Here is a 21732-nt window from a genome sequence, read left to right as displayed (position 1 = left end):
CCGCCCCTCGCCCCGCAGCCGCAGGCCCCGGGAGCCCCCCGCCGCGCCCTTCCCCCTCGGCGCCCCTCCCCCCGCCCCGCCGCGCCCCTCCCCCCGCCCCGCCGTCCCCCCCACCCCGCCCGGGCCGCGGCACCACTCACACAGCCCGAGCGCCGCCGCCAACAGCGACCACAGCCAGCGCCTGCGGGCAGCGTCTGCCCGCCCCGCCGCGACTCCCGCGGGCGCTGCCATCGTCCCCCGCCGCCGCCGCCGCTGCGCCCCGGGCCGCCGTCCCCACTGCGCTCCGCTCGGCTCCCGACAGCGCCCGGTCCTCCTCGCCGCCAGCGCCCGCGCCCCCGGCCCCTGCGCGCCGCGCGCCCGCCCCCGGCCCCGCCCCCGCGCTCCGCTCATTGGCCTGCGCTGCGGCCGGGGGAGGACGCCATTGGAGGACACCGACTGTCCATCACCCCTCGCCCCCTCCCCGGATCCCCCCAGTCCCCGGGTCTCCCCCCCACCACGCCTGGCCCCTTCTCCGCGCGCCGGAGGCCGGGCTCGGGAGGCGCCGGGTTCCCGCCGCCCGGCCTCCGCCCGCTGGGTGTCCGCCTGGGGCCCGCCGGCTCCTCAGCCTCTCGGAGCTCCCGCCCCGCAGACCTCTTGGCAGCCCCCCGGCCGCGGGTCGCGCTCCTGGCGGTCCGCGCTGCGGGTTTCTCCGGGCCCCGAGGAAAAGGCGGCCGTCCGCGCACAAAAGCGGAGGAAACGGGCGCGACGGCGGGACTCGGGCGGCCGCAGGGAGCTCGGCTCCCGCCTTGCCCTGGCGGGGCCCGCCCTCCGCTCCGCTGGGAAGGCGGCGTGCGGCGAGCGGAGAGACCGCGGGCCGGGACGGCGCCTCCATCTTGCCCGAGTCTCCCCAGGGCCCGCTCTCGGAGCTCCGGGGGCCGGGCACGAGGTCCCTCCGTCAGAGCCGGGCACGGGGTCCCGCCGCCGTCGGAGCCGGGCACGAGGCCCCTTTCGGAGCCGGGCGCTCCTTCCTGGCTTTCCGTTTGCTTGTCCGTCTGCGGACAACGCGCCCCTCGTTTGTCCATGGAAACCGGGTGGGGAAGTTCCTGAGTCTGAGGGGCCTTGGCTGACTCTGCTCACGTCGGTCTCTTGGCCCCGAACAGCGTCTGCCGCTCCCCGTTGCCTAATAAATGCTGGGGATGCTCAGTACCCCCAAAAGGCGCCGCGCGTCAGCGACGGGAGCAGGGCAAGAGCTCAGTGAGTGAAGAAAAGGAAGGATCCAGGCAAGGGTGTGGACCATTAGGACAAGAGAGGGGAAAGAGTATGGTGAGAAACCCAAATGTAACCTCATTTCAGGGTTTTGTCTATAAAGTCCATTTTAAACAAAGGGACATTTTTGCTGTTTTAGCTTGCTAGCCTTGTAAGCCAACTCATAACTAGCAGTAGTGAGAGAAAACTAAAAAAGCATGACAACCATTTTGCCCTTTTCTTCTCTGTAAGATCCTTATGAAGTGTGTCTGAATGTCACAGGTTGGCTAGAGGACAAATGCGTTAAGTGAATAATTATTATGTGCTGTGGATGTAGAACACCTAGATTTTATTCCCCAAAAGCACACAGGCCTCCAGAGTAGACATACAGGCACTAAATCTGTTTAAATGCTTGAAGAGAAGGAGAAACCCAAGGCCAACAGGGACATTGGTGCTCAAGGACACATGTCCTGTTATAGGCTTCTTGGAGGGTGATGATGAGGGAGCAGAAGGACTGGCTGAAAACCAAGCATGAGCTGTCACCTGCGGCCTCCTCCCTCCCCCCACTCCTGGGGGGGAAACGTGTGACATTCTTCCGGGGAAATCTCCCAACTGCCTTGCTAGTGGGGGAAAACAACCTTAGCTTGACAATGGCAAGGACTGCGGTATCTTCTAGGTCTTCTTTAACATGTAAATATCCTTTGAAACTTCCCTTTTTCCTTACTCCCCCAACCCCATAGTCTATAATCAGCCACCCCTCATAGCCCAGCTCTTTCTGGCCACGGGTCCTGTCCTGGTGCTTTAATAAACCACCATTCTGCACCATATCGTCTCAAGAATTCTTTCTTGGTCCTCAGCTCCCGGCTCCACCCCACCCGACCTCACCTATACTCCAGAACCACATCAGTGATAAACCCCAACACACACATCTTCCTCTTGTGGGACCCACTGGTGCATGAGGCATGTGGAAAAGATGCAGAAAGGATGTAGCATTTGAAGTGGACTTTATTTTTTATTTTTAAAGATCTTGTTTATTTATTTGACAGAGAGAGGGAACAGAAGCAGGGGGCCTGGGAGAGGGAGAAGCAGGCTGAGCAGGGAGCCTGATGCAGAGCTCAGGACCCCTGGATCCCAGGACCTAGGATTATGACCTGAGACGAAAGCAGATGCTTCATGACTGAGCCACCCAGGTGCCCCTGAGGTGGACTTTAGAGGTTGAGTAAAAGTTCACTGGGAAAGCAACAGCAAAAGCAAACTCAGAAATGGGAAAGCAGTACCAGGTCCAAGAAACTGTGGGTAAATCTTGTGTAGTTTGGAACTTCAGAGGAGGGAGTGAAAGAGAATGCTGGAAAAGTAGGCTGTTGTGGTCTTTTGAAGAGCTTTGGGTTGTTCATTCTGTGGGCAGTAGGGAGAAGTAAAAGGGGAATGACACACTCAGCTCTGTGTTTTAAAAGGTTGACCACAGCAGACAGGGTCGGAAGAAAGAGGTGAAGGGGCTGGAGAGGAGGACAAGGCATGGAGAAGCGTTTCAGTTGAGTGAGAGAGCAACAGGATGGGGGTCAGCTGGATGGGAAGTCTAAGCAAGAGAAGAGAATCCAGGGCACATCGGTGTCTTAGGTCATGATCCTAGGTCCTGGGATGGAGCTCAGCAGGGAGTCTGCTTCTCCATCGCCCTCTACTTCTCCCCACTGCTCCCGCTCATGCACACGCTCTCTCTCTCTCAAATAAGTACATAAAACCTTTAAAAAGAGAGAGAGGGGGGTGGGGGGAGAATCCAGGAAGACAGATATGACCTTCAGTTTCTAGCCTGAGTGGAGAATAATGCTACCAGCCCACCAAAACTAAAAGCCAAGGAAGAGAACCTGGTCTTGGAAGACTGCTAACATGCTGGGCCTTGGGCATAGCTTAAAATGCTGACAACACCCCCATGGGCAATCAGAAGGCACTTAGATGTCAGGGAAACCACAGAAGGGCTACATGGAACATGAGCCTCATGTGGCCACAAGGTGCTCACAAGAAAGGTCAGATCACCAGTCTCAAGTCAATAGAATGCCCTTGCCGGCAAGTATGTGATGTAAAGGAAAAACGGATTCCAAGGCATCGTTTTCTTGGAAGGGTCGGAGCGCTTGGTCTATCTGAGCACTAGTTGCTGTCAGGCCTCCATAAGGACTCCCGGGTGACACCCAGATGTGACCACTCCCAGACTGAGCACACCAGCTCCTCTTCCCTAGATTCAAGCCCCAGCCAGTTTCTCCCCCTTCTTCTCCAGTTCCACATAGCTTGCGGGGAGGAAGACCAGTCCAGGGTCCAGAGAGAACAAACAAGAACACCCAGGCTCGGAGGTGTTTTGCAGGGGGCTGGACTTTCCATGGTATTTCCACAACTTTTACAGCCACCAGAGAGTGCATAGAATGGATTTCCCATTAACTCCCTTTTTAGAGCCTTCGTGGGTTCCTTCTTGTCCTTAGCATGACGTCCAGACCCTTTGCTGGCGCGTAGTTTCTGTGAGCCCCTGTCTGGGGCCCTTTACCCCATACTCCAGTCGTGGAACCTCAACCTGCCTTCAGGTTGAGCGCTGGCCCCCAGCGCCTGCAGGGCTCTGTTCTGTGGATTCCTCAGGCCCTAGGCCTCCCTCTGCTCCCAGACGCTCAGCATTTATCTTCCCATCTTTCAGAACATCACCAGAGGGTGAGTTCCTCTGAAAAGGTTTTCTGCCGTTTCTAGTATCTCCCTACACTGCCCTGTGTAGACATGACCACAGCGCATATACAGCTCTGTACTCGTTCAGATTTCCAGCGATTTGAAAACCTACGATGGGACTTAGGTGTCAAGGTCTTTGCGAACACCACTGAGAGTAATGTGTAGGTGGTGAGTTCTCGGTAAAGGTTACTCTTATCCTATCAGCACCTGCTGGCTGTTACCTGCTTGTCTGTCTCCTATATACAGTGGTCCCCCTCGAGGGATATAAGGGACTTGCCATACAGTTGTCTGCTTTCCCAGGGCCCAAGTCAGAGCCTGACGCATAGGAATGCTGGTCTCCTATTACCCTCACACTTGCCCTCTGCTCTTAGCCACACTGTCCTCATGGCTGTTTTAGGAACAGTTCAGGTACATGCATGTCTCCTGGTGTTTCCTTTGCTCTCATGTCATCTTCTCAAAGAGGCCTGTCTTCGCCCTCTGTTCAAATCGCAAACCCTCCCCCTGCAATTTATTTCTTGGTTGTATGTAGGGTCTGTCTCGTCTCCCTAGAATGTGTGTTCCCCCCGGGGATGGAAATGTTTCTGTTTTGCTCATGAACACACTCAGCATGTTGCACACAGCAGATGCTCAAGACATTTTTGCTGGATGAAGAGATGAATGAATGTTTTTAAATTAATCTAGAGACGTTACAGAAAATAAACCAGTCATGCAAGGTTGTAGTTTCTGACCCTGCCATAGAGAGTAAATGGGAAAACAAGCCCCAAACCCCTTGGATTCCAGTCATTATTGTTAGCCCAAGGTCCTTCCTTCTCTTCACAGACCCCTTCCTCCGGGAAAGTCCCCTTTGCCAGCTAATGCCGTTCAGACAATACAATCCGAATCAGCGAAGACTTCCGGTCAGGTCAGAAGGGTCCTTTTCAAGGACGGCTGCCTCTGAAAAAAAGGGACTCTTTGGGGAGAATTTCCCCTACAGAATCAATAATAAGAGAGAATCATGTGCAGAGGCCTTCTGATAATAGTTATTGACACAGGCCCTTCGCCCTCACAGACCTCCTCCTTCATGGAGCGTACAACAAACAGAGTAGTAAGGAGGGGTTGGCCTTGGGAATTTCTAAGGACTTTTTATCTTTTCTTAATAGGGATAAGATAAGGTGCGCTCAGGAGCGTCTACTGCTGGCAAATAGAGAAGGACCTGGAATTAATGGGACAAAGTAGGAAGAGGGTGACAGGCACCCAAATTTCAACCAGATGTTTGGGACCACTTCCGGTATTCTCGGCGGCATTCCTTCCTTCCCTGTCTTTACAGACCTGCTGCTACAGGCATTGGAACACCGTGATCTGTGGGTAGTGATTGCAGGAGGTTCCTGGAACACCAAGAATTTGACTGTTAATGAATAAATATCAGACAGAATAAAAAATGAATCCCAGGCCACCATGAGAAGGGTTTGCCTGAAGCTAAGTCGATTTCATTAATGTTTCTATGGACAGAATGGCTTCTTGCAGGAGAAGGGGGGCAAATATTGAAGGTCTGAAAATTCGAATTCCCCAGAGTCTAGCGTTTCTGGGTACCAAACTGGAACAAAAATAATGGGGGTCCTCAGAGAGGTGTCGTCGGTCAAAGTAGATGTGCCAAGGCTTCTTCATTTGCTGTGACTGGGATGAAATGTTTCTCAAGACCCTTCGTGCCCCTGGACACTGTGACGATCTCTACTCCAAGGGAGGGCGGTACCCTGGGGGGGTCACGGGCTGTCTTGCTTCTCACCGCGAGTCGGGCCGCCGGCATCTGGAGTTTTGTCACCGTCAGTCCTCCGGCAGCACCGCGAGAGGCGAACGGGACGCTCTGAGGAGCCCGCAGAGTCCAGACAAACTACCCCCCAGTCCCCAGAGAGCGGTACGAGTGAGAAGGAAAATCCTGAAAACAGTCGCAACTACAGCCAATTCCGGGGGGGGGGGGCGCCCAGAGACCCGTTAGTGACCGCGAAGCTCGGGTTCGCCGAAACCTGCCGTGGCTGCGACGGTTCATGGTCCGAGCCGCACTCTCCGGAGTCCCCATTCTCGTGAGAAAGACCCCCTTCCCCGAGTCCGGGGCGCTTTCCCCGGGCGCGTCGTGGGGGAACAAGCGCGCGGGCTCCGAGCGCCGAGGAGCATCTCCGGCGCGGCTGCCCCTCCTGCCGGGCCGAGGGAGGGCCCCGGACTCCGGCTCTGACGGCCTCGAGCCAAGACCCCCGCCGCGGGGAGAGCCGGAGCTCGGCCCTGCCACCGGCGAGCGGCCACCCGCGGGGAGGGAGTTGCGGGCCCGGGTCCGGGGCGCAGGGCAAACCGCCGGGGTCGCGGCCAGAGGAGCGGACGCTGACGCGAAGCCAGTGAGCGAACAGGTCGGTCTCGGGCCGCCCCGCCGCGGCTGCCGGTTGTCGGGGCTGACTTGCTCGCGGGCGGCGGACCGGCACGGGGACGGCTGAGGAACCGGGAACTGACCGTCCTTCAGGCGGCGCCGTGCTCGCGCGGGCGTCAGCGCTACGGGTTCGAGAGAGACCCGGACGCGGGCCCTCGGGACAGACGCGGGACCGCGGACACCGTCGCACGGAGTCACGCGGACGGCAGTGCTAGGGCCGGCGTCGGGTCCCGCAGCGCACGCGGTCGGGCCGCACGCCTGTCCCGCAGCACACGCGGTCGGGCCGCACGCCTGTCCCGCAGCACACGCGGTCGGGCCGCACGCCGACCCCGCAGCACACGCGGTCGGGACGCACGCCGACCCCGCAGCACACGCGGTCGGGCCGCACGCCGACCCCGCAGCACACGCGGTCGGGCCGCACGCCGACCCCGCAGCACACGCGGTCGGGACGCACGCCGACCCCGCACCACACGCCTGTCCCGCAGCACACGCGGTCGGGCCGCACGCCTGTCCCGCAGCACACGCGGTCGGGCCGCACGCCGACCCCGCAGCGCACGCGGTCGGGCCGCACGCCGACCCCGCACCACACGCCTGTCCCGCAGCACACGCGGTCGGGCCGCACGTAGGTCCTGCACCACACGCCGATGTGGGTAAAAGGTCTCCGGGAAGGCCAGGGTTCGGGGCCGCTCCCCGAGGAAGGAGACGTCCCCGCTGAGGAGAACCGCTGGAGCGGGAACGCGGAGGCGCGAACTCAGGGCGGGCGAGCGGCGTCTGGACCCTGCGAGACCGTGTAGACGCGAAACCATCCGCGGGAAGCGCCGCGCGCGGGACTGGGTAAGGCCGAGTCGGGAACCTTCCTGCCGCAGGACCTTGTCGCAGACGCGCCGCCGCTCGTGAGCCGCGAGGATCCCAGCGTCGCGGCTCCTAGACCGAGAGGCAAGTCGGTCGCGGCTGTGGCGGGACCGCGGCCGCGCTCCGCGTCGGATTCCTGACGGGAAAGCGAGGAGACGCGCGGAGCCGGAGCCGGAAGGACGCGAGCAGCACCCCGAGCGGCCGCGTGGGGGCGCCGGACCGCGCGGCGCAGCTTCCTCTAGCACGGCCGGGGCCTGTTCGTCACGCCGGCTCGTTGGTCTAGGGGTATGATTCTCGCTTAGGGTGCGAGAGGTCCCGGGTTCAAATCCCGGACGAGCCCTCTTTTCCTCACTCCCGAAATAAAGACGTGCTGCTGCAAGACGCAAAACTGAGACTTTTGGACTCGTGCACACGGTACACCCAAGAGCTGCCGGGACGGATGCAGGGGCGTGGGCAGGACGCGGGCCCTGCGGACTCTGAAGGCGCCGCTCCCACCCGGCCGGCACCCGAGACGCGCGCGGGGAGGACCCCGCTCCGGCCCGCGCCGCCCGCCGCTGTGGCTTCGGCACCTGCCCGCCCTCCCCGCGCCGCCGCTCGTCCGCGCCCGCCCCGTGCGGGGCTGAGAGGGGTCGCGCCCGCGCCCGGAGCCTCCTTTCCCCCCGCGCGTGCTCTGGGGGCCGCGGGTCGCGCTGCCCGCCGCAGGCAGGGGGACACGCGGCGGCCTCCCGCTCCGCAGCCCCGGAGCAGCTGCCGCCCGAGCCCCGGCGCCGCAGTCGTCGTGTGTCTAAACGGGCTGCGTGAGGACGAAAAAAAGCCGCGGACAGTGGAGGGCGTGGCGGGGAAGAAAAGCCTGGGCTCGTCCGGGATTTGAACCCGGGACCTCTCGCACCCGAAGCGAGAATCATACCCCTAGACCAACGAGCCACTCTCGGCAGAGCGGTGCCCGGCGCCTCCCTTCAGCCTTCGCCGCCTCTCGCCGCGCTCCCCGCCCGGCCGGCGACCCGTCCTCCGCCCGCACCGCGCGCGTCCAGCCGTGCGCCCCGGGGCCCCTCTCGCCGCTCAGCCTGTGGGGTGCGGCCGGTCGCCACCCTGCGCCGCGGCCCACGCTGCACCCGGCGGGGACGGCGCGCGAGGGGCCGCGGCTGCCTGGGCGCCGGCGGGTGCCCGCCTCCGCCCGCGCTCGCTGGGCGCCAGGGGCCTCGTCGAGCGGGCGCAGCCCCCGGTTCGCGCCCTCGGAGGGGAGCCGCGGCTGGAGGCGGCCCAGCGCGCGGGGAGGAAATCCCAGAGGACGGTGAAGAGAGAACGTCCGCGTCCGCGGTGGGGTCGTCCGCCCCTGCGAGGGCTTGCGGGTGCGGAGCTCAGCGGGGACGTCGGACGTGCTGCTCCGACGTGCTACCGCCCGGCCGCAGCAAAGGGCACGCGGGACGTCGGGGGGCGCGCTGGGAGCCGCGGGAGGGCGGCTACCGGGACAGGGGCGACGGGGGTCCGGCCGCCCGCGGGAACCCGGAGGACCCTGCGTGCGCGCGCCCCCTGCGGCCGGCGGGAGGGGCCCCGCCGTGGTGGCGCGCCCCGGCTCCGCCTCCGCCTACGGCCCCGCCTACGGCCCGCCTCCTCTCGCGGCCCCGCCTGCGGCCTCGCCTCCGCCCCGCCTCCACCTGCGGCCCCGCCTCCGCCTCAGCCACGCCTCCACCTGCGACCCCGCCTCCGCCTCGGCCCCTCCTGCGGCCCCGCCTGCGGCCCCGCCTCCGCCCCGCCTCCACCTGCGGCCCGCCTCCGCCTCCGCCCCGCCTCCACCTGCGGCCCCGCCTCCGCCTCGGCCCCTCCTGCGGCCCCGCTTCCGCCCCGCCCCTGCCCCGCCTCCACCTGCGGCCCGCCTCCGTCTCAGCCCCGCCTCCACCTGCGGCCCCGCCTCCGCCTCGGCCCCTCCTGCGGCCCCGCTTCCGCCCCGCCTCATCCCCGCCTCCACCTGCGGCCCGCCTCCGCCCCGACCACCCCAGGGCGGCGGCGGTCCTGGCCCCTGCAGCGGGTTTCTGGACCCTAAGCTTCCTTTCGGTCCCGCTCTGTGGAAGCTGTTGCTGCCTCGCTGTCGGACGGTCCCGCGAGGGTCCGCGCTGGTCTGGCTCCGCACCTTCCACCTGCTTCTCTGCTCTTCCCCGCCCCCTTCCTCTGAGGCCCGCGGGCACCCGGGGTGTCTCTCGGCGACGGAAGGTCAGGACCCGAGCTCGCGCCCTTGGCGGGGCTGTGGGCGGGGCTAGAGGGGATTTCAGGTGTAAACACCTCAAATCCAACAGCAAAAGCTGAAAAGCCAAGCCTGGCCCCGCTGACATCGCAGAGCCCTAACCCTAACCCCAGCCGCAGCCCCAACCGCAACCCCAACCCCAACCCTAACCCCATCCCCAACCCTAACCCTAACCCTGGAGCAGGAGGACGTGGCTGGGGAGGGCGGCCGTCCGAGCTAAGCCCTCTGTGCGCGTGGACCACGCGTGGAACTGGACACCCTGCCCTTGTCCGAGACCTCCTCTCCTCCGGAGGCCTCTCCTGCCTCTGCCCGGCCACTCTCAAGGTCGTTGAACTTCCCACACCTGCTTTCTTACCCCTTAAGTCGCTCCTAGTGACTTAAACCTGTGCCATCAAGACAACGCGGCAGGACATCCTAATTCCCAGCATTTCATTGGTTAAGTGTTGCTTGACTGGCCCCTCTGTGCGTACACATTTTTCATGTTTTAGGTGATTTTCTGAGGTAATACGGTCAAAAGAGATGACCACTGTGACAACTTTTATGGCTCGTGGTGCAATTTCATGCCAATGAACCTAGCTCAGCTGGTTTGCGAGTAAGATGGAAACTGGCTTGGGAGAACAGGACCAGTGGCTCTTGGAGAAGTTGGTAACCCATACTTTATGAACTATTTCTTTTTGTTTTCTTTTTCTTAAATATTTTATTTATTTATTTGACAGAGATCACAAGTAGGCAGAGAGGCAGGCAGAGAGGGGGAGGGGAAGCAGGCTCCCTGCTGAGCAGAGAGCCACCCAGGTGCCCCCAAACCCATGCTTTAATATTTTAATTTTATTTTATTTTTTTATTTTTTTTTTTAAAGATTTTATTTATTTGTCGGAGACAGAGGGAGAGAGAGCGAGCGAGCACAGGCAGACAGAGAGGCAGGCAGAGGCAGAGGGAGAAGCAGGCTCTCTGCTGAGCAAGGAGCCCGATGTGGGACTCGATCCCAGGACCCTGGGATCATGACCTGAGCCGAAGGCAGCTGCTTAACCAACTGAGCCACCCAGGCGTCCCAATATTTTAATTTTATTAAAGGGATCTGGTGGCATCAACGCTTTTGAGAATGGTGGTGACGTTAAAACTACAACCGAAGATAATTTTGACTTGGGGTCAGATGTATGAGTGGAAGATGATGAAATTAGAGCAGGTCCTGGGGCGCCTGGGTGGCTCAGTGGGTTAAGCTGCTGCCTTCAGCTCCGGTCCTGATCTCAGGGCCCTGGGATGGAGCCCCACATCGGGCTCTCTGCTCAGCAGGGAGCCTGCTTCTCCCTCTCTCTGCCTGCCTCTCTGCCTGCTTGTGATCTCTCTCTGACAAATAAACAAATAGAATAGGTCCATTAGGAGATGGTTAGAGTAACTCTGTGATGATGTCAGGGTGGAGGCCTTGGAACAGGGAACGGCTTTAACAATCATTTTCATTCCTATTTTGAAACTAATGTTTGCACGCTCCTGAATTCAGACCCAATCTAGACCCAAGGCGTGCAAAATTTGTTCTGACCTGACGTTAGTCTCCGGAAGTGAGAATCCAATCTGAGCACATGGGTCTGCCATTCAGAGGACTCTTCGCTGACTCGGCACCCAGGACTGGAGTCAGGACTGTGTGCTCAGCCTTATTTGTTGCCCCTGAGGTTAGGCACTAACTTGACTTTCAGGCTGCTGAGGTTGTCCTAACTGTCAGATTTGCTTCACCACCACAAGCCATGCCCTGATCCAAACAGAAACTTGAATCTGATTGAGAATGTGTGTCTTTTCCAAACTCCAGCCCAATATCCTATAATAGCTCTAGCTCCTTTTTACTAAAAATATTTCTACATGGGTTCCCTCAATGGTTCTTTTTCTGAGGTCTATCTCATAACTTCCCCTGAATTTTGCAGCCCCTGAATCATCAGAAGTGAATCTTTGGTACTGCCTCAGGCTTTTCTTTTTTCATTCAAAAGTTTTCACTTGATTTAAGTTTTGAGAGTCCTCAAGTTTTGAAGTCCTAGGGTGATCAAAATCTAAGGCTGAGATTGTGGAAAGAACCACGTTCTTCTGGAATTCCATTTCCACCAGCGGATCTTATTGCCCCTCTGTTTTATATAGATTCAGTCTTGCTCTGGATGGTATTGGCTGCATAGAAAAGGACAAAAGTGTATAGTTTTCATGATCAGAAGTGGGATTGTTTATGAAGACTCGCTCCAGGTAGTATGTTACAAAAAGGAAAGATGCACAATTCCATGTACGGAGAACTTAATTTTGTAACAAGAATTAAAGCAAAAATACATATGCAGATTAAAAAAACTAGAAAAACTCCATAAAATCTTAATACTAGCTGTTTCTTGGTAGTGGAGTTATAAACATGTTTTTTCTTAATTATTTTTCTTTTCCTCCACAGATTTTCTAAAATAAAGATGTATTGCTTTTATAATAAAAAATAAGGATAATTAATTCCTTTAAATCACACTTTATTTATTTATTTTTAAAGATTTCATTTGTTTATCTGATAGAGAGAGAGCACAAGCAGGGTCTCCGATGAGCAGGGAGCCTGACGTGAGACTCAATCCCAAGACACTGGGATCATGACCTGAGCTGAAGTCAAACACTTATCAACTGAGCCATCCAGGCACCCTAAATCATACCTTAAGAACTCTGCGTTTCTTTGTGCTTGGTAAAAGAAAAGAGACACAGACTCTGAGGCAGTGTAAAACAGGCCCTTTTGATTTTTCAGCCCAGCTCCTTCTGGAGTTCGTCAGTAAAGCTGTTACGGTCACTCCTGAGGGTGCTGGTGCAGCCATGATGGGACTGAGTTCCTGGAGCCATCCAGCACCCATGGGTTCGTTGGTCCATCCAGCGGTAACAACTAGTGTCAGGGCTCCTACTGTTTTCTTGAGCACCAACCATACATCGTCATTCTAGAGTCTTCTTTGAACGCTTGCTTAAGTGCAATCCAGTCCACTTACTCTTTTAAAAAGAACTGGTTGAGAAGTGTGATAACTGACATTACAGGTTTGCCTAAATTCAAGTAATTTTTTCAGATTTTTATGTAAAATGACACCTTGAAGGGCCAGAATCATTACTTACAGGAGTAGCTGGTGGGGGTGGGGGGGCTTGCTTGTTTTGACCCCTTCCTTCTGCATCCTGTTTTCCTCCTAGCCCCTCCCTGGCACTGCAAGGACCAGCGTGTCACAGCTCCCACGGAGAAGGCCACAGCTTTCCAGGATTAGAAGGAGTAAGAAGTCTTTATGCTCTGGTTCTTGAGGTAGGTGGCTTTACCCAGGCTCCCTTTTCACTGAGAAGTACACAACGTTTACATTGTCTCCTCCTCCTCTGGAGTCTCAAAGAGCCATGGTTTCCTGCCCGTCTGGGCACAGCGGAGCCTCTCCGGAATTCCACAGCTCCCCAGGGATCTGAGGGCAGCGCTGGAGCACAGGTCTTCTCGGCAACCATAGCCACTCTGGCCAGGACGTCACTGGGCTGAGTGGGAGCCTGGGTTGTCCCAAGCAAGATTGGGAAGTCAGAAAATTCTGTCTCCTGCCCCTAGACTTTTCTAGCATTCTGCTCCTACTATGTTTACCTGGCTCATAAGCACAACGTTGATGAGCTCTTGCTGAGGGGTCAAACAAAATTTAATGTTTTAGTAAACCATGTAATAGTAGATTGGTGTGTCTGGGATTGCCCTGTTGGACACATCTGTTGCTGTGTTTTTTAAATCTTCCAGAATAATTTCCTTTGGTAACAGCACCCCATTGGACACCCACTGTCCTCAGTCACAGTCCTTGCAGACTGCACAGGAGTGGCTAACCTAGCCCTTAGCGCCGGAGGTCACATGACCCAGGCCTGGCAGGTCTGATCTCCGCAGCTTTTCAGTCGTAAAGGCTGGTTCCAGTATGAACATGTGATCCACACAGGGTTTATAGAAATCCTTTGTAGGTTTTCTTTCCCCGGTGCTATTGGGAAAGAATAAGCTCTTTCGATTGGGCTTATAGGCTGTGAAGGGCCTGCTTGGGAGATATGGCCAACACAGAGGAAAGCAGAGACCAAAAAACAAAGATATTGCTTGAGTATTGTATTTAGGCCTATCCACGGGTTTTTAACTTATATTATTCAGTATATAGGGAGGGAGAGAGAGAGAGAGATTCATAGATAGATACAGTTTTCTGTGTTTTTTTTTTTTTTAAGACTTCATTTATTTATTTATTTATTTGACAGAGAGAGATCACAAGTAGGCAAAGAGGCAGGCAGAGAGAGGAGGAAGCAGGCTCCCCGCTGAGCAGAGAGTCCGATGTGGGACTCGATCCTAGGACCCTGAGATCATGACCTGAGCCGAAGGCAGAGGCTTGACCCACTGAGCCACCTAGGTGCCCCCAGTTTTCTGGATTTTATCGGCCAGTTGAAGTTGGGTTTCTTTCATTAGCAACAGCAGGTCCTCATTCATCAACTCTGTTACACAGTCACGTGGCCAAGAGTGTCTCGTCAAAGGAGGTGATGAACTACTGGCCGCCTGTCCACTAATTTAACCCTTTGTTAGAGATATGTTTTTGAGGGTCTAGTTGACTGGCAAACCAAGCTTTGTCCAGGGGCAGCTCAGGGAGGACAGTGGAGGCCCCTGGGCTTCCTGTGGTCACCTGGTGACTTGTCCCCCATGTTGCTGAAACCATGGAACAGCCTCAGATCAAATACTGGCATCTCCCTTCAAAGCATTCAGGGTTTTTGGTTTTCTTGCTCCCTTTCTGGAGAAAGGAAAGACACAGTATGCAAATCAAGCCGAAGACAGAAGCAGAGGAGGAACACAACACCTCTGACTCCTCTCTCGAGCCTTGTAGCTGTGAAGAAATCCGTGTTTTTCCTTCAAGCCTATCAGGGAAGCCTGAACCAAACCAAGTGTTCCTGGCCCGGGGATGGCTTTGTGCTAACTAAGACACAAATGGATTTCTCGGATTCCCAATTTTGAAATTCCAGATCTGCAAATGCAACACGTCACATAATCGCAGTTACTTCGGGAAGGATGGTGACCCACGGCAGGACAGCCTCGGAATCCAGACAGTTTGAGCTCTTCGTGAATCCCGTGCCCATGGCCCACAGCCCGGGAAAGGGCCTCGGACTTCTCACAAGGTAGATCCAATAACGTGAGCATTAGGAACTGCTCCTGTAGAAAATCATTCTGACCCCATTACGGCTGCTCCTCTCGGTCCCATTCTTGTCATTATGCATTGTTCCTTACCCACCTGCTGCTGTAGCTGTCATGCCTCCAGACAAAAGATTGTTTTGTCCTCACAGCTACATCCCAGGCTGCCTGGCCCATTCCTTTTTCAAGTAAAGGAAAGTGGCAGGTGTCCCTTCTTTTGTCACACATGCTCACAAACACGCACACATTCACTAAACTCTGGCCCAGATGTGTGTGTCATAAACAACCCAAAGACATACGTAAATAAAATCATGTATTGTTTAGTGGGTAACACATCTCTGTTGGTATAGATGGACGGGCAGATAGGAGAGGGACAGGTACAGACGGGTGGACGGGGGAGGGAGCGATAGCTAAGGATTATGTGGACCTCAAAATAACTGAAACACACCTAGCTCCGAAATCCTGCTAAAACATAAAACTTAAAATTTCGGGCTTAACTGAGTTACAACGTCTAGAAAATGCTTGTATTTTAAAAGTTTTGAAAAAACTTTTGGAAAAAAAACTTTGAAAAAATATATATCCCAAGTACAAACACTATCCGGAGTTAGGAAAACGGTCCTAGGAGCCTGTACTGTACTGTGAAACTGTACTGAGACCGCTGAGGTACCGGCAGGGACAGAGGCCTTTTTGTCTGGGACATGGCTTTCTGAAGTCAGGGTAGGAGGCTGCCGGACGGACCTTCAGAGAAACAGCTGCTCCGTCTACCACATCAGCCCAACGAGACGCTGAAACCCTCCACCCCGGATGAGAACCAACCCCAAAGATTAACCGAGTATTTGGATAAACAGCTATGCATCAGGAGGGGAGAGGAAATGGCCCCTGCTCCTTGCAAAGCCCCTTGCACTTTCCACACCGAACATTAAAGCCAGAGCAACCCGTTGAGAAGAGGCTGAAAACCCAGGCCCCCCAATCCCGTCCGGAAAGGGAGCCTGGGCTTTGATTCAAGAGCAGCTTCCCACGGAAGGTAGGAAGATGTCTTTGTCCTGTACCTTTCAAAACAGATGCGCCAGCACCTCCCAGGAAGCACCTACTCCAGGCTCAAGGACGTCTTGCAGAACTGCACATTTCCTCCCCCAGATGTGTCAGAGGGCGGGCATTGTTAAGGTCTCCCCACTCTGCTCTCAGGATGAGGAAAGGCAGCGCGTGCAGAACCGTGACACCTCGCATCTGCTTCTCCGGATCTGCCCGTCTCCACCTCCTCCTCCCCTGGGGAAGAGCGTGGGCTAAGCCCGTCACCTCCCTGGGTACCACAGACTGGAAAACTCCCGGACAGCAAAGGTTCCTAATACATATTTTTAAATGGTGCAGTAAGTACCGCTTCCAGGCCAATGTTTTAAAAATTGGTTGGCCGGTTCCCATGTGGAAAAAGCTGAGAGGTTGTCTCGGGGTCTCCACAATTTAAGCTTTTCCATAACCGAGGTCTTCTGTGACTAACGGGACTTCTATTTCAGCAACACTCTTTGCTTTTGTTCCCACCCACCTGAAATCAGTTTTACTCACATCTGAGAATCATAAAAAGTTCAGAGCGTTAAAAAGGCTATTGCTTTGCACAAAACAAAATCTGAGAAGCTAAGTCAGAATCCAGTTCTGAGGTCAGCCGCAGGGACAGGTGGGTGCAGTAGGAGCCAGACCCCAGGTTGGCGAGGCTTCCGGGGAGCTGTCCCCACAGTAAACTGTTCTAAGTTTTTGTTTTTTTTCTTAAACCAAGTCCATTGAGACACGAACTCAAGGTGATGCAAGGCTGCCGGCCTTTGACTGATCTCTGCCTGCGGGAGAATGTCAGCGTGGAGGCCTAGAAACAGCGTGGTCTCTGTCTCGGGCCGCTCCAGACCCTCCACGAGCTCTGCGTCGGTGATGGCTTCATTGGCTGCTACTCTTGTTGCTCCTTTGAAAGAGGCGTCTCCGGCAGCCACATCACTAGGCACGTGAGCTCCTCACATCTTAGTGTCCTGGACAGGGGTGTTATCCTGCAAACACAGGAGGAACAGATGAGTTGGGAAGACAGTGGGGGACATCCTGACGCTCGGCAGATGTCCTTGGGGACGGCGGACCCAGCAAGAATGTAACACGAGCGGCAGCGGCGGTGGCGACAACGCGGTGTGCTCCACAGCACCGGCTCCTTTATTCCTCACAAAAGCAAGACACATTAGATACTCTGTTAGCTCCGTTCTGCAGGTGGAGCCGTGAAGGCACAGGAGGGTCAAGTGGCTTCCCCTAGGTCACCCAGCTAGGAAGTCGCGGAGTCAGGATTTAACCCTCAACTATTAGGTGACATCGCCTGCTCCTTGACGCCCGGCTCCCACGCCCTCACCGCGCCGGCTTCCCACCTACGCATCCACTCCCGCTCCGTCTCATCTTCCCGCTCCACTGCTTCAGAAGTTTTGGTGGCGTAAAAGTGGGAAAAGAACACAACCCAAAACAGAAGGTGGATGCTCTAACAAAAGGGAAAATCGCTGTTCAGTCAACATTCAACCCAAAGCATGACTTCTGGCTCCTTCCGGGCTGCGGCTGCACCACGCCTTAGACCACGGGGTCTCTGGCTGGAAGCAGAGACATTTACGAGAGTGTCCTCGGCATGTGACCACGGCCTGGGCCCTGGGCCACCGGAACGCGCTGTGCTGAGTGTAAGCGACTGCAGGGGTCCCTGCGGCTGTCTCACTGGAGCGGTCGGGGGACGCCTGCGGAGGACATGGAGGTAGTGGGGCGGTTTCCAGGCGGCACCAAGGGAAATCTCCACTGGGGGTGCAGGTGTCAATGGAGGAGGCCACGGCAGGATGCATGGGCTGGTGCCTTGCCTCTCCTGGGGCGGTGGGTGCTGGAGCCCGGCTGGAGGCTTGAGCGCCGTGATGGCGGGGAGGGAAAGTTGGGAGAAAGTTCAGCGCGGAGAGGAACAGGAACTCGATTTTCCAATGTGTGGTATCAAAGCGTCTGGAGCAGGAGCGTAGAGATGCTGTTTTCAGGAAGAGGAAGTGGGTGCTACTGTGTAGGGCGGGTCTGGAGACCAGGAATCCCGGTGGTGGGGGTGAGTCTGACTGTAGAGGTAAGGAAGGGGCCATGACAGTGGAGCAGCAGGAGGGAAAGCCCCTAAGGCCTGGGGCTGCTGAGACAGGGACGTGGAAGACACATGGGCAGCTCGCGAGCAGGAATGGGCCACAGTAACAAAGGAACGTGCAGTTTCAGCTCAACACGAGTGAAGGGGCTGCTGAAGGGCCAGGAAGTGGGGGTGGGCAGGGCCGAGGGACCCCTCCCTCTGTGCCCTTGTGTCCACCACAAAGCCTCCTCCTCGAATGGCCCCACTCGAATGCCATCTTCACCCCGAAGCTTCTCCAACCTCCTCCCACACGCTACACATGCACATGCACACACACACGCACACACGGTTTCCCCCTTGCTTGTGCTTTGGGCTTCCCCAGGGAACCCCCTGCCCAGGGCCACACTCTGCTTTCCTTAGCATGTCCAAGGAGCTGCTAGTCTCCCGGGCTTCCTGGGCCTGCTTCCCTTTCCTGTGTCTCTGTCCCCTCACCATCCACAATGGGCTGTTAATCCGGGGCCTTTTTTCTGCCCAACTGAGCTGATTTGTGAGGACGCATAAGCAGACACACTCGAGCCCTGGCCGCCTCCCGGCATCGTGCAGGCCGCTTACCTCTGTCTCGGGGGCCTCCTCGCTGGGGCAGCAGCCTGGCTCCAGAACGGCCCCTGCCTCGTCCTTTTCCTTGCCTTTGCCCTGCTCCGGGATGTGGGGGACCTCCGCCCCTCGGGGGGGGCCTGCTGGGGCCTCGCCCGCAGCGTCCCCTGCCGACCCCGCTGTGTCTTGGCTCTGTCTGGGCTCGTCATCTTCCTTTGCCCCCCTCTTTTCTGTCTCTTCTTTTCCTTCTGTGGGGCTCCTGCGACCCTTCTCAGCCTTCGGGTTGGAGGCTTGGCCTGGCGGGACAGCCTCCCCTGCCGCTGGACGTGGGCTGGCCTCCTCGTCAGAGCCCCCCACGGCCTTCTGGGGCGGCTGCGCGTCATCCACGGCCCGGCCTTTCTCCTGCCCCTCCGCTCGGCTGGACGTCCTCCTCAGAGGAGGCTTCTCCTGGGCCCCCGCTGGCCCCTCGCCGGGAGGAGGAGAACCCAGGGCCTCACTGTGGGGTGGGAACACCTCGTCCCCATTCTCTTCCTTGGCCCCATTCTCCTGGGATGACTCGGGCGCCCTGAGGTCGGCCAGGTCCCCACAGTCTGACTGGGACCTCCGGAATCGCCTGGAGGGAGGGCGCCTTTTTATGGAGCCCTTCGTCCGCACCTGGAAGAGCGTGAGAAGTTAGTCGCAGCCTGCGAAAAGGGCCAAGAGGGGGCCGGCGCGTCTTCCGACGTCCGTCCGCGGCTTCCTCAGCCAGCCTCCAAGGGCCCTGACTTTCCAGGAAAACGGACCCCTGCGTGCTGGGTATCTGGGGTTGTGAAGTCACAGCTGACCTGTAGGTTTTTGCCTCATGAAGATGCAAATGCTTTCCATCCACTAAAAACGATAACCTTCATTATCCTGTAAAACATTAATCTGTTCGGTGTCGAATTTAGCAATTTAATACCAACATTTTTTTTTAGCTGCCTATAAATAACCAGGTCTTTGAGGTTCTTTGCGTGAGCTTTTCCATATTACAGGTTTCCTCACAAATGGACGAGCTGAGTAAAACTGATATCTGTTTTTTAGAAGAGTCATGTTTTAACATTTAGGACCTTTTACTTTGACCCAGGTGAACCCAACAGACAAGAGCATTAGGGGTCTGCAGCTGGCCTAGCCCTGCTCAGGGACCTCATGGGGACAGAGCCGCACAGCCGGTGACCAGCTTCGCCCCCTTCCCCAGCCTGGCCCCCCCAGCCCTCTGCAGAGCTGGCTAATCCCGGGAAAGCTGCACGCCCTCTCTTTCCTGGGCTCCGGTCCACCAGGAGCAGAAGGCTTAGGACCGTCCAGTGGAGCCGTGTGACAATCCTGTCCGGTCCGGGAAGTGTGTGTGCCTCCCGGTCACTGAGGCCTCATCTAGGCCCAGTGGACTTTGCCAGAAGCGCGGTGGAAATGTTTATGTGGATGCCCTGCTTTATGCAAGTGTTGTGTCCTTTAAAATTTTATATGTAGATGAGATCTTATTTCATAAACCTTTAATCTTATTCTTGTAGGGCTTCCCAGGCCCTTTCCTGAGACCATGGTGCTGCCAGCCCTTTAGGTTATCAAGGCCTGGCCCTGCCATCACAGCAGGGTCCCTGCTGCCCTCAGAAGGCTAGAGCACCCCCTCTCCCTCATCACAACCAGGTGGCACAACCTCCCTCTGCACGTCTCCCTGGTGAGCATGCCATGAAGAGAGGAGGCTCTGCCCTGGGTTCCTCTCTGCTGTCAGGGGTCTTTCCATTACCCTGAGCCGGAGGATCTCTGCCCTATCCCCAGCCCGCAGGCTCAAGACTTAGCATCAGTTTGTTTCCCTGGGTTCTACCTGTTTCTACCCATTTGATTTTTCCCCATGAATTTTCTGAAATGGCCCGGAAGACCCCACTCTTTCCATCCATTTTTTTAAAGTTCTATCCATTTGCCATCCCCAGGCCTCAGATCCCTTAATGTTGGCCCCTGCCAGGCTCTGGCCCCAATTTGCTGGGCACCGCCCGGACAGTGCTGGACTGGAGCTCTGATTCTTACCGTGTCCAGTAGGGCCGAGGTTCTGATAAAGGAAAACTCTCTCACTATTATGGCAGCATCTACAGAAATGGGCCCCACGTCCTTTTGTGCAAAGGGTACAGTTTGGATGTTCTTTCAACGGAGCAAGCTGCAGGAAGAGGGGGCACCTAAACCGGTGTAGATCCAGCCAGAGCCACGTGTTTCGGAACCCTCACGACCCTGCCCACCCACTGTGTGGGTCACTGATCAGGCCTTCAGACTTTTCTCGGTTTTTGTCACAACAGTCCGAGCAGCTGGGACCTGTCCTGAACCCTCCGCCCTCTCTCCACAGAGACGGAGTGCTCCATCCCCCAGGCGGCCCTCCGGGTGAGGGGCACAGCTCTGGGAGACGAGATGGGAGGCAGGTGAGCGGGAGCCGGCAGGAGAAGTTTCCTCCTGTTGAAAGGCAGCTCTGAGGAGAGTGCCAGCGTCCTCAGGGCAGAGACTCGAGACCCTCCCGCGCCCATCTCTTTAGAGGAGCCCCAGGCTCCCCAGGGCTCCGGGCCCAGACACTACCTTGTTGAAACAGGGCAGACGGCTCCCTTCGGGAGGCTGGTCAAAGCTCACGGGCACGTCCTCAGGCTCCTGAGACCGCACGCCAGGGCTACTGGGAGTGGAGGGTGGGCTCTGGAACGGCGACACCACGGCCTTGAGCCCAGGACTCTTGGGCGAGGCCCCAGGCAGCAGGGCCGCTGGGTCGAAAGCTAAATTGGCCTGCCGAGAAAAGGGGAGGCTTGTTAAATAGTGGTGGGGGACCACGAGCGCTTCTTCTGGAGCTTGCTGGGCATGTGGGCCTGGAACCGGTGGGGACCAATCACAGGTGACACGAGGCTTACGTGTCGCTTCCTAACCAAGTATCCACCGTCCCAAGTGTGCGTGTCATGTCCCGGGCCCGGAAGCAGTGCCCGCGAGAGCTGTCTCCTGCTCCCTGACTGACCACAGGCTGCGTTCCAGAATACCCTGAAAGTGCTGATTTGGATCCAACAAAAATGCCACGGAACAGCCCCAGCTTAGAGACGAGGAAGCAGAAATGGCAACTACCAGCATGTGCGGACACACAGCGTCACAGCAGGTCCACCCCTTGGTCCCCGTTCTCGAGGGAGCCCCTCGTAGTCCTTGCTTCCCGAACGCCGACTATTTGCTGGCACACAGCAGCCCTACACGGTCCATTTTGTTCTTGCGTCCATCAGGAAAGTGGCCGCAGAGCCTGCCCTGGGATTCAAGCCAGGCCGGCTTGTCCCTCAAGGCTTGCTGGTAGATGGCCAGAGGGGTGCACACAGCAGGCGGCCCGGCCCTTCTGAGAGGAGCTCGTGGACCAGACACCAGTGTGGGTGCCCCGGGGCCATCGCGGGGCAGGGAAAACCAGGCTCAGATGAATCCGGAGGGCAACACGAGGGAAGGTGACCTAAAGGGAACTGAGGCCTCAGGGAGCCAGGAGTTGGGCTGGT

At 57.1% G+C, this 21732-nt stretch overlaps 2 protein-coding genes and 2 non-coding genes across 11 annotated transcripts in view; 1 reads left to right on the top strand and 3 right to left on the bottom strand.

Annotated features, from left to right (window-relative positions):
• MPZL1 (myelin protein zero like 1) overlaps nt 1-886 on the bottom strand; it is a 53563-nt gene extending 52677 nt beyond the window's left edge. For 4 of the 6 annotated variants that reach the window (XR_004280172.1, XR_004280173.1, XM_032318748.1 and 1 more), the window contains exon 1: nt 141-405. Coding sequence is in view for 4 of the 6 variants with exons in the window: in XM_032318748.1 (XP_032174639.1) it covers nt 141-390 (250 nt within the window). In the remaining 2 variants the exon portion in view is untranslated. Of the gene's footprint in view, nt 1-140; nt 406-630 lie in introns of those variants that run through there. The other 2 variants (XM_032318749.1, XM_032318747.1) reach the window with 1 other exon arrangement.
• A 6550-nt stretch (nt 887-7436) lies between these two features.
• Nucleotides 7437-7508, top strand: TRNAP-AGG. The gene has a single exon. It is a non-coding gene; the product is annotated as a tRNA-Pro (tRNA).
• Nucleotides 7509-8020: 512 nt separating this feature from the next.
• On the bottom strand, nt 8021-8092 carry TRNAP-CGG. The gene has a single exon. It is a non-coding gene; the product is annotated as a tRNA-Pro (tRNA).
• A 6751-nt stretch (nt 8093-14843) lies between these two features.
• RCSD1 (RCSD domain containing 1) overlaps nt 14844-21732 on the bottom strand; it is a 56450-nt gene continuing 49561 nt past the window's right edge. For all 3 annotated transcript variants that reach the window (XM_032318745.1, XM_032318742.1, XM_032318743.1), the window contains 3 exons: nt 20801-20998; nt 18251-18886; nt 14844-16574 (listed from right to left, as the gene is read on the bottom strand). In XM_032318745.1, the coding sequence (XP_032174636.1) occupies nt 16542-16574; nt 18251-18886; nt 20801-20998 (867 nt within the window). In that variant the 3' untranslated portion in view covers nt 14844-16541. The remainder of the gene's footprint in view (nt 16575-18250; nt 18887-20800; nt 20999-21732) is intronic.

This window comes from Mustela erminea, chromosome 17 (genome assembly GCF_009829155.1).
Source record: "Mustela erminea isolate mMusErm1 chromosome 17, mMusErm1.Pri, whole genome shotgun sequence".
Classification (NCBI taxonomy): Eukaryota; Metazoa; Chordata; class Mammalia; order Carnivora; family Mustelidae; genus Mustela; species Mustela erminea.
This window is presented reverse-complemented; position numbering and strand designations above follow the sequence as displayed.